This window comes from Eleutherodactylus coqui, chromosome 4 (assembly GCF_035609145.1).
Source record: "Eleutherodactylus coqui strain aEleCoq1 chromosome 4, aEleCoq1.hap1, whole genome shotgun sequence".
Classification (NCBI taxonomy): Eukaryota; Metazoa; Chordata; class Amphibia; order Anura; family Eleutherodactylidae; genus Eleutherodactylus; species Eleutherodactylus coqui.
Window position 1 is genome coordinate 252,934,231 of NC_089840.1, and position 15,758 is coordinate 252,949,988.

The 15,758-nt window shown below is 47.4% G+C and overlaps 1 protein-coding gene across 4 annotated transcripts in view; it reads right to left on the minus strand.

The window, feature by feature from the left end:
• Nucleotides 1-15,758, minus strand: part of CRTAC1 (cartilage acidic protein 1) — a 537,130-nt gene that overhangs the window by 45,304 nt on the left and 476,068 nt on the right. For all 4 annotated transcript variants that reach the window (XM_066601101.1, XM_066601100.1, XM_066601103.1 and 1 more), the window contains one exon: nt 1,704-1,786. In XM_066601101.1, the coding sequence (XP_066457198.1) occupies nt 1,704-1,786 (83 nt within the window). The remainder of the gene's footprint in view (nt 1-1,703; nt 1,787-15,758) is intronic.

A 15,758-nucleotide genomic window follows, 5' to 3' on the forward strand; every position in this document is an offset into this window, starting at 1 on the left:
AACTTGCCACCAGGGACAGAGATGCTAATTGTACCAATGGCCACCTTGGATAAAGATGCAAAATGTACCACTGACTATCAGGGACAAATCTACTAGATGTACTACTGGCCACCAGGGACAGAGATGCTAAATATACAACTGGTCACCAGGGACAGAGATGCTAATTGTACCAATGGCCACCTTGGATAAAGATGCGAAATGTACCACTGACTGTCAGGGACAAATCTACTAGATGTACTACTGGCCACCAGGGACAGAGATGCTAAATATACAACTGGTCACCAGGGACAGAGATGCTAAATATACAACTGGTCACCGGGGACAGAGATGCTAATTGTACTACTGGCTACCATGGATAAAGATGTTAAATTTACCACTGACCACCAGGGACAAATATACTAGATATACCACTGGCCACCAGGGACAGAGTCATTAAATGTACTTCTGGCTGGCTTGGACAATAACACTACATGTACCACTGATCACAGGGACAGAGATGATAAATGCACTAATGACTACCAAAGACAGAAATGCTAAATTTACCACTAATCACCAGGCACAGAAATATTTTATGTACCACTGGTCCCCAGGGATGGAGATGCTAATTGTACTACTATCTACCATGGATAAAGATGTTAAATGTATCACCAACCATCAGGGACAAATATACTAGATGCGCCATTGGCCACTGGGTACAGAGACGTTAAATGTGCTTCTAAGAGCAAAAGGGCTTGGAAAAAGGCTCACATCGGGCCGAAGCATTGCCTTTTTATGGAGATTTAAATAAAGGAAGCACCATATGATGCTAGATCCATCTTTTAAATAATCCCTGGTGTGCTGCTCCGTCATTTGCTTTGGGTCAAATGTACTTCTGGCCGTCTTGGATAAAGCACTAGATGTACCACTGATCACAGCAACAGAGATGCTAAATGCTCCAATGATCACCAAAGACAGAAATGCTAAATTTACCACTAACCACCAAAGATAGAGATGCTAAATATACAACTGGCCACCAGGGACAGAGATTCTCATTGTGCCACTGGCCACCATGGATACAAATGTTAAATGTATCACTAGCCACCACAGAAAGAGTTGCTTTAACCCTTTGCAATCCAATTTGGATTTAGGGTTTCCTAGGGGGCTTTCTCTTTCTGCCATTATACAATGGCGCCATCTGCTGGCTAGAGCCAGTACTGTAGTATCTGACATGCTGGAGAGGCCCCCGACAACATAGCAGCCTATAATATACAGTAAGAATACCCTGCCGGACGTCTTCCGACATCGGAGCTGTACAGCCTTCAATCAGAATGTCTTCACACGTCAGACAGTGGATTGGAAAGGGTTAATTTACCACTGAACTCCGGGGAAAGAAATGCAAAACGTACCCAGGGATAGAGATGCAAGGTGTACCACTGAGCACTAGGGACAGAAATGTCAAAAGTACGACTAACCACCCCGGATAGGGATACAGAATATACAACTGACCACCAGGGACAGAAATGCAAAATATACCACTGCAACATAAATAATCCAATCCAACATATAGCATTTGGCATGCAGTGCCACAATGTGAATCCCGACTTCATGCACATACTTTACTCAGAATACTATATTCGACCTTGATACTGATCTGCAGTGCACTATATACTATATACTATACACAAGGATTACCAAAAAGTTCTAAAATTGTTTTCTTAACTCACCGGTTCCTCTTCCTTCTGGTTCTGAAGCATCTCCTGGATTAAGTTCCTCCATAAAAGGATCTGCATGTTCTCGACGTCCAACTCTACGAGAGACAGATATAGACATAATCAACGATTGCATTAATGACAGCAGAATATTACACACGACCCTACCACAAATAATTGTGAAGCTGATTGGGAATTAACAGTAGTATTTATTTCCATGTGTTAATACTTAGTGGGGCTCCTTTGGCACTAATGACATCGGATCCTGTCTGTGACGTACTTTCTACTAACGTCTGATATACTTCAGCTGGTATTTCCCTTCATTCATCCTGCAAACATCTAGTGAGTGCTCTCAAAGAAGATACATTGGCCTGTTTGCAGTGGTGCAAGGAGCGTCGTCATTGGACAGTTGAGCAATGGAAGAACATTCAATGGAGTGACGAATCCTGCTGCTCCATCTTCGATTCAGATGACATACACAGGGAGGAAGATTCTGTGAAACACCTTTTGCCTGAGTGTGTTGTGTCAACAATTAAGCATGGTGGAGGTTCCATTATGGTCTGGGGATGTTTTACGTGGCATGGTCTTGGTTCATTGTTTGTAGTGACAAGAACCAGGAACATAGAGGGGACCCTGACATTGTAGACAATAATGTGCTGCCGACAATGTAGTAATACTCTGGGAATGGTCGGCCATACTTCCAACAAGACAACGCTATTTTACGTTTCTTTAAGCATATGGATGCTCCACAATTGGACCGGCCTGTACAGAGTCCCACCTAAACCCAGTGAACATCTCTGGGACAAACTGGAATGTTGGGTCAGGAAATATGAACAGTGTCCATCTTCTTTGAGAAAACTCGCCAGGCATTTGCAGGATAAATGAAGGGAAATACCAGCTGAAGTACATCAGACATTAGTTGAAAGTATGCTGTGGAGAGTATCCAATATCATTAGGGCCAAAGGAGCCTTACTAAGTGTTAACATATGGAAATAAATACTACTTTAGATTTTTGCTCAGGTATCCAATTACTTTTGGTAGGATAATGTAGTTATTATTAGCACTATCAGAATTTGTATTGTGATGTGTAACAATGGCCTCTGTTTAGGTGTTCGGAGAAATGCTTGGGGCCTATAATTGGCTCTTGTAAAACTACCTGCGCTTATACAGTACTTTGGAGTGCTCTTGCTCCATTGGCCGTTTTTGGCTCCTTCGGGCAGCTGAAGATGGCCCCATATAGCGCCTTTATAGGACTTTATGGGGGCTGTCTTCAGCTGCTGGAAGGAGCTGAAAATAGCCAACAAATTTGGAGCGTTCCAAAGTATAAGTGCAGGAACTTTCTGAGAAAAAAATACCTGTCAGGTGACAGCAGTTCCTTTCCTACTGAAGAATATGATAACTGACATGTCACAGGAACAACTGTCAGATGGTCCCATACATGAAATCACGCTATATTGGCATCCAAACATTTACGCCAGACGTGCAACCGCCATTCCATTCAAACTCTTCATCACTATGGGGAGTGCAGTGAGAAGTAAAGGGAGGTATGGAACCCCTGTTCTCGGGACCGGTGGGGGTCTCAGCGTTGACACCCACCGATCAGATTTTTTACACCTCTTCTATGGATATGTGCTAAAAGTCAATCTTGGCAATACCCTCCTAATTCCCTTTAACCCCTTTAGTGGCACACCCGTAAAATCTCCGGGGCTTGCTGCACTGAACATGCAGTTAAACCCCGTAAGATTTATGTGGATAGCTCTAGCGCTGAAATGTGCAGAGCACTGAGCTGTCATCTGAAATCTTCCAGGGTTTTTACTGAATACTCAGAGCAGCAACCCCCGGAGATGTCCCTGCCATAATATGGTAATAATAAACCTGCCACTGAAGGGGTTAATAGAGGATCAGAATCTTTATCTATTAGCCAGACTAAAGCATGACTATAAAGAGTGCCTCTCACTTTTTTAAAGCCCCCATGCATTGTACAGGTAGCCTATAAATTTCAATAGCAATGGTGTAATACTTCATTTCACCTGCGGAGGCACTGTAGTGGATTTGAACACTTGATGCTGTGTTCTCCAACAGATTACGACTAGAGATGAGCGAACACCAAAATGTTCGGGTGTTCGTTATTCGGAACGAACTTCCCGCGATGTTCGAGGGTTCGTTTCCAACAACGAACCCCATTGAAGTCAATGGGCGACCAGAACATTTTTGTATTTCGCCGATGCTCGCTAAGGTTTTCATGTGTGAAAATCTGGGCAATTCAAGAAAGTGATGGGAACAACACAGCAACGGATAGGGCAGGCGAGGGGCTACATGTTGGGCTGCATCTCAAGTTCACAGGTCCCACTATTAAGCCACAATAGCGGCAAGAGTGCCCCCCCCCCCTCCCAACAACTTTTACTTCTGAAAAGCCCTCATTAGCATGGCATACCTTTGCTAAGCACCACACTGGCTACAACAAAGCACAATCACTGCCTGGATGACACTCCGCTGCCACTTCTCCTGGGTTACATGCTGCCCAACCGCCCCCCCTCCCCCCCACAGCGCACACCAAAGTGTCCCTGCGCAGCCTTCAGCTGCCCTCATGCCACGCCACACTCATGTCTATTTAGAAGTGCGTCTGCCATGAGGAGGAACCGCAGGCACACACTGCAGAGGGTTGGCACGGCTAGGCAGCGACCCTCTTTAAAAGGGGCGGGGTGATAGCCCACAATGCTGTACAGAAGCAATGAGAAATATAATCCTGTGCCACCGCCATCAGGAGCTGCACACGTGGGCATAGCAATGGGGAACCTATGTGCCACACACTATTCATTCTGTCAAGGTGTCTGCATGCCCCAGTCAGACTGGTAATATGCACCTTAACAGTAACCGCGTTGGTGGTAATGTGGTGGTGACTGCGGACCTAGTAGCACGGTTGTATTTTGTTGGTTTTCGGAATGCGGCCAGGATTAAGTGGGCCGTGGCGGGGGGATGGTGTGGGGGCTCTCTTGTTGTGTCGGTAAAGGTGAAATTCTTGGACTGCCACCAGACGAACCAATGCAAAGGCATTTGCCAAGAATGTTTTCCCTGTTGGAGGAGGAGGGGGATGTTTTTGAGGCACTACGTGTCCTCTCCACGTGTCCGTGGTTATATGCACCTTAACAGTAACCGCGTTGGTGGGAAATGGCCTCGCCGCCATCATGTCTTTGGGAAGCCTCTGTTTCCACACCCCAGAGACATACCATTAGCAGCGGTATAGGCAGAGCCCAGAATTCGTAACATTTCAGCCGTAGCATTAGGACAGGCCCCACTAACATATCACTAGCAGCATTATAGGAGGAGCGCAGTCTTCGTTCCATGTCAGCAATAGTAGCACTCAAGACAGGCCCCAGTAACAATTCCGAAGCAGCAGTATAGCGGGAGCGCAGTCTTCGTTCCATGTCAGCAATAGTAGCACTCAAGACAGGCCCCAGTAACAATTCCGAAGCAGCAGTATAGCGGGAGCGCAGTCTTCGTTCCATGTCAGCAATAGTAGCACTCAAGACAGGCCCCAGTAACAATTCCGAAGCAGCAGTATAGCGGGAGCGCAGTCTTCGTTCCATGTCAGCAATAGTAGCACTCAAGACAGGTCCCAGTAACAATTCCGAAGCAGCAGTATAGCGGGAGCGCAGTCTTCGTTCCATGTCAGCAATAGTAGCACTCAAGACAGGCCCCAGTAACAATTCCGAAGCAGCAGTATAGCGGGAGCGCAGTCTTCGTTCCATGTCAGCAATAGTAGCACTCAAGACAGGCCCCAGTAACAATTCTGAAGCAGCAGTATAGTGGGAGCGCAGTCTTAGTTCCATTTCAGTAGCCTTAGTATAGCCAAGGCACAAGTTACATTTATGTAGCTAAAGTGTAGGCCAACCCCACACCTTTCTGTACCATGAGTGCAGGCGAAGAACATAGAAATTACTATGATTACACTGTAGGTGAGGGCCCCAAAAAATTGGTGTACCAACAGTACTAATGTACCTCAGTAAAAATTGGCCATGCCCAACCAAGATGGCAGGTGAATCGCTTTGGTTAATGTGGCTTAAGTGGTAACTAGGCCTGGAGGCAGCCCAGTGTAACGAAAAATTGGTTCAAGTTAAAGTTCCAACGCTTTTAAGCGCATTGAAACTTATAAAAATTGTTTAGAAAAATTAGATGAATGAGCCTTGTGGCCCTAAGAAAAATTGCCCGTTCAGCGTGATTACGTGAGGTTTCAGGAGGAGGAGCAGGAGGAGGAGGAGGAATATTAGACACAGATTGATGAAGCAGAAATGTCCCCGTTTTGGATGGTGAGAGAGAACGTAGCTTCCATCCGCGGGTGCAGCCTACGTATTGCTTACGTATCGCTGCTGTCCGCTGGTGGAGAACAGAAGTCTGGGGAAATCCAGCCTTTGTTCATCTTGATGAGTGTTAGCCTGTCGGCACTGTCGGTTGACAAGCGGCTACGCTTATCTGTGATGATTCCCCCAGCCGCACTAAACACCCTCTCCGACAAGACGCTAGCCGCAGGACAAGCAAGCACCTCCAGGGCATACAGCGCTAGTTCAGGCCACGTGTCCAGCTTCGACACCCAGTAGTTGTAGGGGGCAGAGGCGTCACCGAGGATGGTCGTGCGATCGGCTACGTACTCCCTCACCATCCTTTTACAGTGCTCCCGCCGACTCAGCCTTGACTGGGGAGCGGTGACACAGTCTTGCTGGGGAGCCATAAAGCTGGCCAGGCCCTTAAAGACTGTTGCACTGTCTGGGCTGTACATGCTGCTCGATCTACGCACCTCCCCTGCTACCTTGCCCTCGGTACTGCGCTTTCTGCCACTAGCGCTGTCGGATGGGAATTTTACCATCAGCTTGTCCGCAAGGGTCCTGTGGTATAGCAACACTCTCGAACCCCTTTCCTCTTCGGGAATGAGAGTGGGCAGGTTCTCCTTATACCGTGGGTCGAGCAGTGTGTACACCCAGTAATCCGTTGTGGCCAGAATGCGTGCAACGCGAGGGTCACGAGAAAGGCATCCTAACATGAAGTCAGCCATGTGTGCCAGGGTACCAGTACGCAACACATGGCTGTCTTCACTAGGAAGATCACTTTCAGGATCCTCCTCCTCCTCCTCTTCCTCCTCAGGCCATACACGCTGAAAGGATGACAGGCAATCAGCCGGTGTACCGTCAGCAGCGGGCCAAGCTGTCTCTTCCCCCTCCTCCTCATCCTCCTCATGCTCCTCCTCCTCCTCCTGTACGCGCTGAGAAATAGACAGGGGGGTGCCCTGACTATCCAGCGGCATACTGTCTTCCCCCGCCCCCGTTTCCGAGCGCAAAGTAGCTGCCTTTATGGTTTGCAGGGAATTTCTCAAGATGCATAGCAGAGGAATGGTGACGCTAATGATTGCAGCATCGCCGCTCACCACCTGGGTAGACTCCTCAAAATTACCAAGGACATGGCAGATGTCTGCCAACCAGGCCCACTCTTCTGAAAGGAATTGAGGAGGCTGACTCCCACTGCGCCGCCCATGTTGGAGTTGGTATTCGACTATAGCTCTACGTTGTTCATAGAGCCTGGCCAACATGTGGAGCGTAGAGTTCCACCGTGTGGGCACGTCGCACAGCAGTCGGTGCACTGGCAGCTTAAAGTGATGTTGCAGGGTGCGCAGGGTGGCAGCGTCCGTGTGGGACTTGCGGAAATGTGCGCAGAGCCGGCGTGCCTTTACGAGCAGGTCTGACAAGCGTGGGTAGCTTTTCAGAAAGCGCTGAACCACCAAATTAAAGACGTGGGCCAGGCATGGCACGTGCGTGAGGCTGCCGAGCTGCAGAGCCGCCACCAGGTTACGGCCGTTGTCACACACGACCATGCCCGGTTGGAGGCTCAGCGGCGCAAGCCAGCGGTCGGTCTGCTGTGTCAGACCCTGCAGCAGTTCGTGGGCTGTGTGCCTCTTATCGCCTAAGCTGAGTAGTTTCAGCACGGCCTGCTGACGCTTGCCCACCGCTGTGCTGCCACACCGCGCGACACCGACTGCTGGCGACATGCTGCTGCTAACACATCTTGATTGCGAGACAGAGGAGGAGGAGGAGGAGGAGGGTGCTTTAGTGGAGGAAGCATACACCTCCGCAGATACCAGCACCGAGCTGGGGCCCGCAATTCTGGGGGTGGGTAGGACGTGAGCGGTCCCAGGCTCTGACTCTGTCCCAGCCTCCACTAAATTCACCCAATGTGCCGTCAGGGAGATGTAGTGGCCCTGCCCGCCTGTGCTTGTCCACGTGTCCGTTGTTAAGTGGACCGTGGCAGTAACCGCGTTGGTGAGGGCGCGTACAATGTTGCGGGAGACGTGGTCGTGCAGGGTTGGGACGGCACATCGGGAAAAGTAGTGGCGACTGGGAACTGAGTAGCGCGGGGCCGCCGCCTCCATGATACTTTTGAAGGACTCAGTTTCCACAACCCTATACGGCAGCATCTCAAGGCTGATGAATTTTGCTATGCGGACGGTTAACGTTTGAGCGTGCGGGTGCGTGGCGGCGTACTTGCGCTTGCGCTCGAACACTTGCGCAAGCGACGGCTGGACGGTGCGCTGAACTACACTGCTGGATTGGGCCGAGGACAGCGGAGATGAGGGTGTGGGTGCAGGCCATGAGGCGGTAGTGCCTGTGTCCTGAGAGGGGGGTTGCATCTCAGTGGCAGGTTGGGGCACAGGGGGAGAGGCAGGGGTGCAAACCGGAGGCGCTGAACGGCCTTCGTCCCACCTTGTGGGGTGCTTGGCCATCATATGTCTGCGCATGGTGGTGGTGGTGAGGCTGTTGGTGTTGGCTCCCCGGCTGAGCTTTGCGCAACAAAGGTTGCACACCACTGTTCGTCGGTCGTCAGGCGTCTCTGTGAAAAACTGCCAGACCTTAGAGCACCTCGGCCTCTGCAGGGTGGCATGGCGCGAGGGGGCGCTTTGGGAAACACTTGGTGGATTATTCGGTCTGGCCCTGCCTCTACCCCTGGCCACCGCACTGCCTCTTGCAACCTGCCCTGCTGATGCCCTTGACTCCCCCTCTGAAGACCTGTCCTCCTGAGTAAGCGTTGCACACCAGGTGGGGTCAGTCACCTCATCGTCCTGCTGCTCTTCCTCCGAATCCTCTGTGCGCTGCTCCCTCGGACTTACTGCCCTTACTACTACCTCACTGCAAGACAACTGTGTCTGATCGTCATCGTCCTCCTCACCCACAGAAAGTTGTTGAGACAGTTGGCGTAAGTCCCCAGCCTCTTCCCCCGGACCCCGGGAACTTTCGAATGGTTGGGCATCAGTGACGATAAACTCCTCTGGTGGGAGAGGAACCGCTGCTGCCCAATCTAAGCAGGGGCCCGAGAACAGTTCCTGGGAGTGTTCCCGCTCCTGAGCAGGTGTCATTGTAGTGGAGTGAGGAGGCTGGGAGGAAGGAGGAGCAGCAGACAGAGGATTCGGATTTGCAGCAGTGGACGGCGCAGAACTGCGTGTTGACGATAGGTTGCTCGAAGCACTTTCTGCCATCCAGGACAGGACCTGCTCACACTGCTCATTTTCTAATAACCGTCTCCCGCGTGGACCCATTAATTGGGCGATGAATGTGGGGACCCCAGAAACGTGCCTCTCTCCTAATCGCGCAGCAGTCGGCTGCGACACACCGGGATCAGGAGCTCGGCCTGTGCCCACACCCTGACTTGGCCCTCCGCGTCCTCGGCCGCGTCCACGTCCTCTAGGCCTACCCCTACCCCTCAGCATGCTGTATTACCAGTGATTTGATTTCACAGGCAGGAAATAAATTGGCGCAAGACTGCAGCCAAATATAATTTTTTCCCTTTTTTGAAAACGAAAGGCCCCACTGCCTCTAGTGAATGAATAATCTAAGTTTAATAACTGTGCTGTGTCCCTGCTAATGTGTCACAGAACGTGAGGGTAGCAGAGTTATTAACTCTGGCAGAGCAGGTATTTTTTTTCCCAATTAAGGAAAGCAAATGGCGAAGCCAGCAGTAAACCGTAGCTGGGTGCGTCTGATTTTTAAACGTTGCACACGCAGCCGACACGTGTCCACCGCCCTTAGGACGGACAGAGGCAGGACAAATAGAATTATTTTCAGTTTTTTTCCACCAAAAGGCAGCACTGCGTATATTCAATGAACATGAGAAGTTTAATAACTGTGCTGTGTCCCTGCTAATGTGTCACAGAACGTGAGGGTAGCAGAGTTATTAACTCTGGCAGAGCAGGTATTTTTTTTCCCAATTAAGGAAAGCAAATCGCAAAGCCAGGAGTAAAACGTAGCTGGGTGCGTCTGATTTTTAAACATTGCACACGCAGCCGACACGTGTCCACAGCCCTTAGGACGGACAGAGGCAGGACAAATATTTTTTTTTTCAGTTTTTTTCCACCAAAAGGCAGCACTGTGTATATTCAATGAACATGAAAAAATTGCCACTGCTAACAGCAGCCAACACACAGCTATCAGTGGCCCTAATAAGGACCTTTGGGGGGTCTTGAAGCCTACACTAACTACCAATTCTTTCCCTACAGCAGCTCCGGTACAAACAGCACTGTCCCTCATCTAACTCACCAGGCATCTGAGGCGAGCCGCGGGAGGGGCCGACTTTTATATTAGGCGGACACCTGATCTCGCCAGCCACTCGCTGCAGGGGGGTGGTATAGGGCTTGAACGACGCAGGGGGAAGTTGTAATGCCTTCCCTGTCTTTCAATTGGCCAGAAAAGCGCGCAAACGTCTCAGGGAAGGAAGTGAAAGTAACCAGAACACCGCATGGTGTTCGTTACGAATAACGAACATCCCGAACACCCTAATATTCGCACGAATATCAAGCTCGGACGAACACGTTCGCTCATCTCTAATTACGACTGATCATTGAGGGTCCCAATAGTGAGACATTCTGTGATTGACTTATCATCAGGAGAAACTTCTAATTAAAACACATAGTCCAAAACAGCACAATGGGTTACCTTGCAGGATCGTAGTTTTATAGGAACCTCAACACCGAGTCTCACGAGCTTGAAACATACCCACTGACCTATTTTAATAAAGTTTTTGCATTCCGGATGGGCCCCCATAAAAACTCAAATGAACTGATTGTATCTGTAGGTGATTCACAGTATATATCCAGTAAGATTAGGTCCAGATTTTAATTGTATGCCTTCCCTGCCGCGTTTCACAATCCGGAGCGGCGGCATTAAAGTCATTAAAAAATGTTAATTTGTGTGTATTTTATGTCATTATTTGACAGTTTTATGATCAGCTGCATTTCTGGAAAGATGATAGAACGTGGGGCTGCAGCGCAGTGATTGAAAACAGGCAATTACAGGCACCATTATGTGCCGAGCATTACTATCTTACGAGCTGCATTACATCCTTTAATGTGCCAGTGTAAAATGAAGATAGGGCAGGCCATTATTCTTTGTTACAATGAAACTCTGGATCAAACAGCTGACAATTACAGATCACAACAACAAGCCAGCCATGTTTTTTAGCCTAGTCTGTCCAATTTAAAAATCAGTCCTTTATAGATGGCTGCAAAACGCGTCGTGTCATTTAGCAAGTAAATACACTTTTCAAGTAATTTCCAACTCATTAAAATGATATTCCTTAGCAAAAAAAAGTAGTATATAACTGCAGTCCGCCCGAGGGAAGGGACTGCGCAGCCGCTCCGCAATCAGCATTATTATAAGGCGAATGTGTATACAGTGTGGTCAATAAGACGGACTCAGCGCTATATCTCAGTACTTCAATAGGGAGGTATGGATGTGCTACACCACCACGGACAGGCATAAAAAAAAACAATGTCCGGGTCCTGGTCTGCGGATCGGTGATTGGGGAACCCCAACAGTCATAAACACTCATATTGTACTCTGCTCTGCGGCGGGCTGGCCTCAGTGATGCGGCTCCCGACACATCACATTATGTGGGGTGGGGCAGCGATCTGGCCACAGTGTCGTGGCTCCTGGCAGGGACTTGGTCTACAGCGCTGTACACCGAGGTCCCACCAGCACCCCCGGTCTACAGCGTTGTTTGGTGTATAGCGTTGCAACCCCCTCCATAACCCCGCCCCCATATGACCAAAGCCCCGTCCCTGTTCCACCCCCACCCCACCGCGCCATAAGAAAATGGTCTTGCTTAAAGCCGGTCCCTGGTGCAAAAAAGGTTGGGGACCACTGTGCTACACGATGGTATGGGGCCCCAGAACATGGATTTCAGTTTCGTGTTATGGCCCTTGTAAGAGATGGAGAGAAAACCCCAATAACAAAGTAGAAGAGTAACCTGTGAGAAGCAGAAATCTGCTTTCTGCGTTAGATCTCTAAGTCCTATGGGACCGCTCCTATGACTGGAAGTGGCCTCCTTCTGCTACGGTGGGGCAGATCATCCAGGAAGTCGACCACCACCATCGTCTGCATGAGATTCAGGTACCAATCTACGATAAGAGTCCTTGGAATGAGCTGAGGTCCAACAACGGTTCCATCATGCATGTATGGTAACTAATAGCACAGCCAGTATCGCTCCCGTTGGGTTGACACTCATCTTTTTCTGCTTCCTGAAGTCTATGCAATTCTGCAGCAGAATGGGAGTAGGAGATGCATCTGTCGTTGGAACCCATGGGCAACAAGTTCCCTGAGCGGCAAGAGAGAATCGCCATTGCTTCCACTTTGCTGCATAATGGAGTTTTAGGTCATTCCAGATGGGGTACCGGCCAAATCAGATCTAAGCAGGCTGGTTAGGGAAAAGGCCCGGCTGCAGGAGGAAGACAGCCAGGTGCATGGAAAGGGTCCATGCTGTAGCAGATTTTTTAATAATTCCCCTTTGCTTAAGTGAAACTGTATGTATGGGAAGCGATGAGCCGGGAACGGTCACAAAGTTTCAATCAAAGTCTGGTGCAGTCGAGATAGCTTCTCCTTGCTGCTTACAGTCCATAGGTCCTTATAGCCAGATGCTGCAGAGCACTGCTCCAGGGAGTAACTCCCTCTGACCGCACTTCAGGTTGCTCAATGTTCCTTCTGTTCAGCACTGGCACCAAACTTTGCCCCTCCTTAAAATCACAGTAAGGCCTCATTTCCACAGGCGGATTTTTGCTGAGAAATCTGGAGCGGGCGTCCGCCTGTGGATTCTGCAGCAATACCCCTCCATAACATGCTGTGGAAACTAATTGCGGTTTCCTCTCACGGATGCAAAATCGCAGAATGCTCAATTTTACTGCGATTCCCGCATGGACGGCTTCCATTGAAGCCAATGGAAGCCGTCTGACCTGCGAACCGGCTGCGGATTCCATGAGAAGAGCAAAACATTTAATCCTTTGCAATCCAATTTTGGATTCAAGGTTTCCTAGGGGGTTTTCTCTTTCTGCCATTATACAATGGCGCCATCTGCTGGCTAGAGCCAGTACTGCGGTATGGGAAATGCTGGAGAGGCCCCCGACAACAGAGCGGCCAGTAATATACAGTAAGAATACCCAGAAAAATCTGTACTGCACATGTGTGCCGACACGCCAACCTGGCACATCCGCACACATCCACAGTACAGAAGAAAACGGACATGGACAGGTACGCAGGGTCGCCGGCCACGGGCATGGGTAGATTCTGTGCGGGATTCCCCAATGCGGTATCCACGCGTGCTGTGGACATGAGGCCTTATACAGTTTTATTTGTCTTATAGCATGATGGCATTATTGCACTACAGTTTGGTGGTAACATTTTGCTACTTTATGGTAATATCCTTCTATAGTGTGATAGTATTATCCCAGTACAGTGTAGTGGTAATATCCATCTACAGTAAGGTAATATTCCATTACAGTATAGTGGTATTATTATGTTATAGTATGGTGGTAATATGCTGTTACAGAATAGTGGTAATATCTTGTTATAGTATGGTGGTAATATCCTGTAACACTACAGAGGTGATACTTTATTCCAGCATGGTGATATTATCCCGATACAGTATGGTGGTGATATTCCATTATCGTATGATGTAACAGTTGCAGTAAGGTGATATGACCTTGTTACAATATGGTGGTAATATTACATTACTCTCCACTAGGGCTAATAAATAAGGGTCCTGAATGGGGCCCCCTTCTATTAGATCAGAATTCCCAAATAGGGATTTTGAAACTTGCCAACCATTTTAATGAACTGTTAATAGTGGGAGAGTCATCAAATGAGAGCTGACACAAGATAGGAGAAGTAATTAAACATGATGCAGCAACATAATCGGACGTATGATAGATGACAAAAACACAGGAAAATAATTGAGAATCTGACTACTGAGTCATGCTGAGGTGATGGCGACATTAACTTCCAGCGGCAGTTTAATTAGCACTTCTGGGTCGTTCATTGCAGGGTAACCTTTACGAAACCTTTGGAGCTGTGATTTCTGACTAGTGACTAGACGATAGACATTAAATATACACAATAATGGTGCACCTCGCTGCCATCTGCACTGCGTGCATGATTAGGAAGATATCAGGCATACAAGCTCATCTCTACAACAATGCAATGTAGTCCGAATATTAATACATTCTCATCATGTACCATCCTGAATGGATATAATCCTGGGGGATTATATCATCAGGAGATAGTGGTATCTGCAAGAATCTAATCTATTTATCTCATATCTATCTATCTATCTATCTATCTCATATGTATCTCATATTATTTATCTATCTATCATCTATCTATCTATCTCATTTCTATCTATCTATCTCATATCTATGTATCTATCTATCTATATGTAATATCTATGTATCTCATATTTATCTATCTCATATCTATCTATCTATCTATCTATCTATCTATCTATCTATCTATCTATCTGTCCCATATCTATCTCATATTTATCTATCTATCATCTATCTAACATCTATCTATCTATCTATCTATCTATCTATCTATCTATCTATCTATCTATCTATCTATCTCTATCATATCTATCTATCTATCTATCTATCTCATATCTATTATCTATCTAATATCTATCTATCTATCTATCTATCTATCTATCTATCTATCTATCTATCTATCTATCTATCATCTATCTATCTCATATCTATCATCTATCTATCTATCTATCTATCTATCTATCTATCTATCTATCTATCTATCTATCTATCTATCCCATATCTATCTATCATCTATCTATCTCATATCTATCATCTATCTATCTATCTATCTATCTATCTATCTATCTATCTATCTATCTATCTATCTATCTATCTATCTATCTATCTATCCCATATCTATCTATCATCTATCTATCTCATATCTATCTATCTATCTATCTATCTATCTATCTATCTATCTATCTATCTATCTATCTATCTATCTATCTATCTATCTATCTATCTATCTATCTATCTATCTATCTATCTCATATCCAACATCTCTGATAGATTTAAGAGATTTTTACTTAATTTGTTGATTTTATTGTTTTTTCTTTCTTGCATTTATCTGTCCTAGACCCTTCCATATACTTACATTCCTCACTCGCTTGCTTCCCTTCAGCTCCAGGAGCCACCTCACTGGGTCGGGTTCCGGCAACTGTCGAGCATCAGGACTTTACCATGCAGCGGCATTGTGCATATAATGTCCTGACATTGTTATCATTAGGACCACGTGTGCTTCCCAGAGCGGAGGAGAAGCCTGAAACCAAGGAAAGAAAGTACATGGAGGGGTCTCAGGTCTGAATGTAAAAGGCTGATCTGGAGTCTTAATTAATTATGTGGTCTTGATACTGAATTTCGTAGTAACTCTCCCGAATGCTCCTCAAACCTATTCTGGACAACTTGGGCCCCATGGCACAGTGCATTATCCTGCTGGAATCTCCCATCATTGTGGGGTCCATGAAGTCTATAAACGGCTGCAAATGGCTAACAAGCAGATGTAGTAGGTAATGATGTGTTTAGGTGGACCAGTGGACTCAACCCATGCCAGGAGAACACTCCCCACACCAGTATGGAACCACCAGCAGCCTGCACAGTGCCAACCGGGGGCCATGATTTCATGGAATCTGTGCCATACATAAACCTCAGCATCAGCCCTAAACAATTGGTACTGTGACTCATTG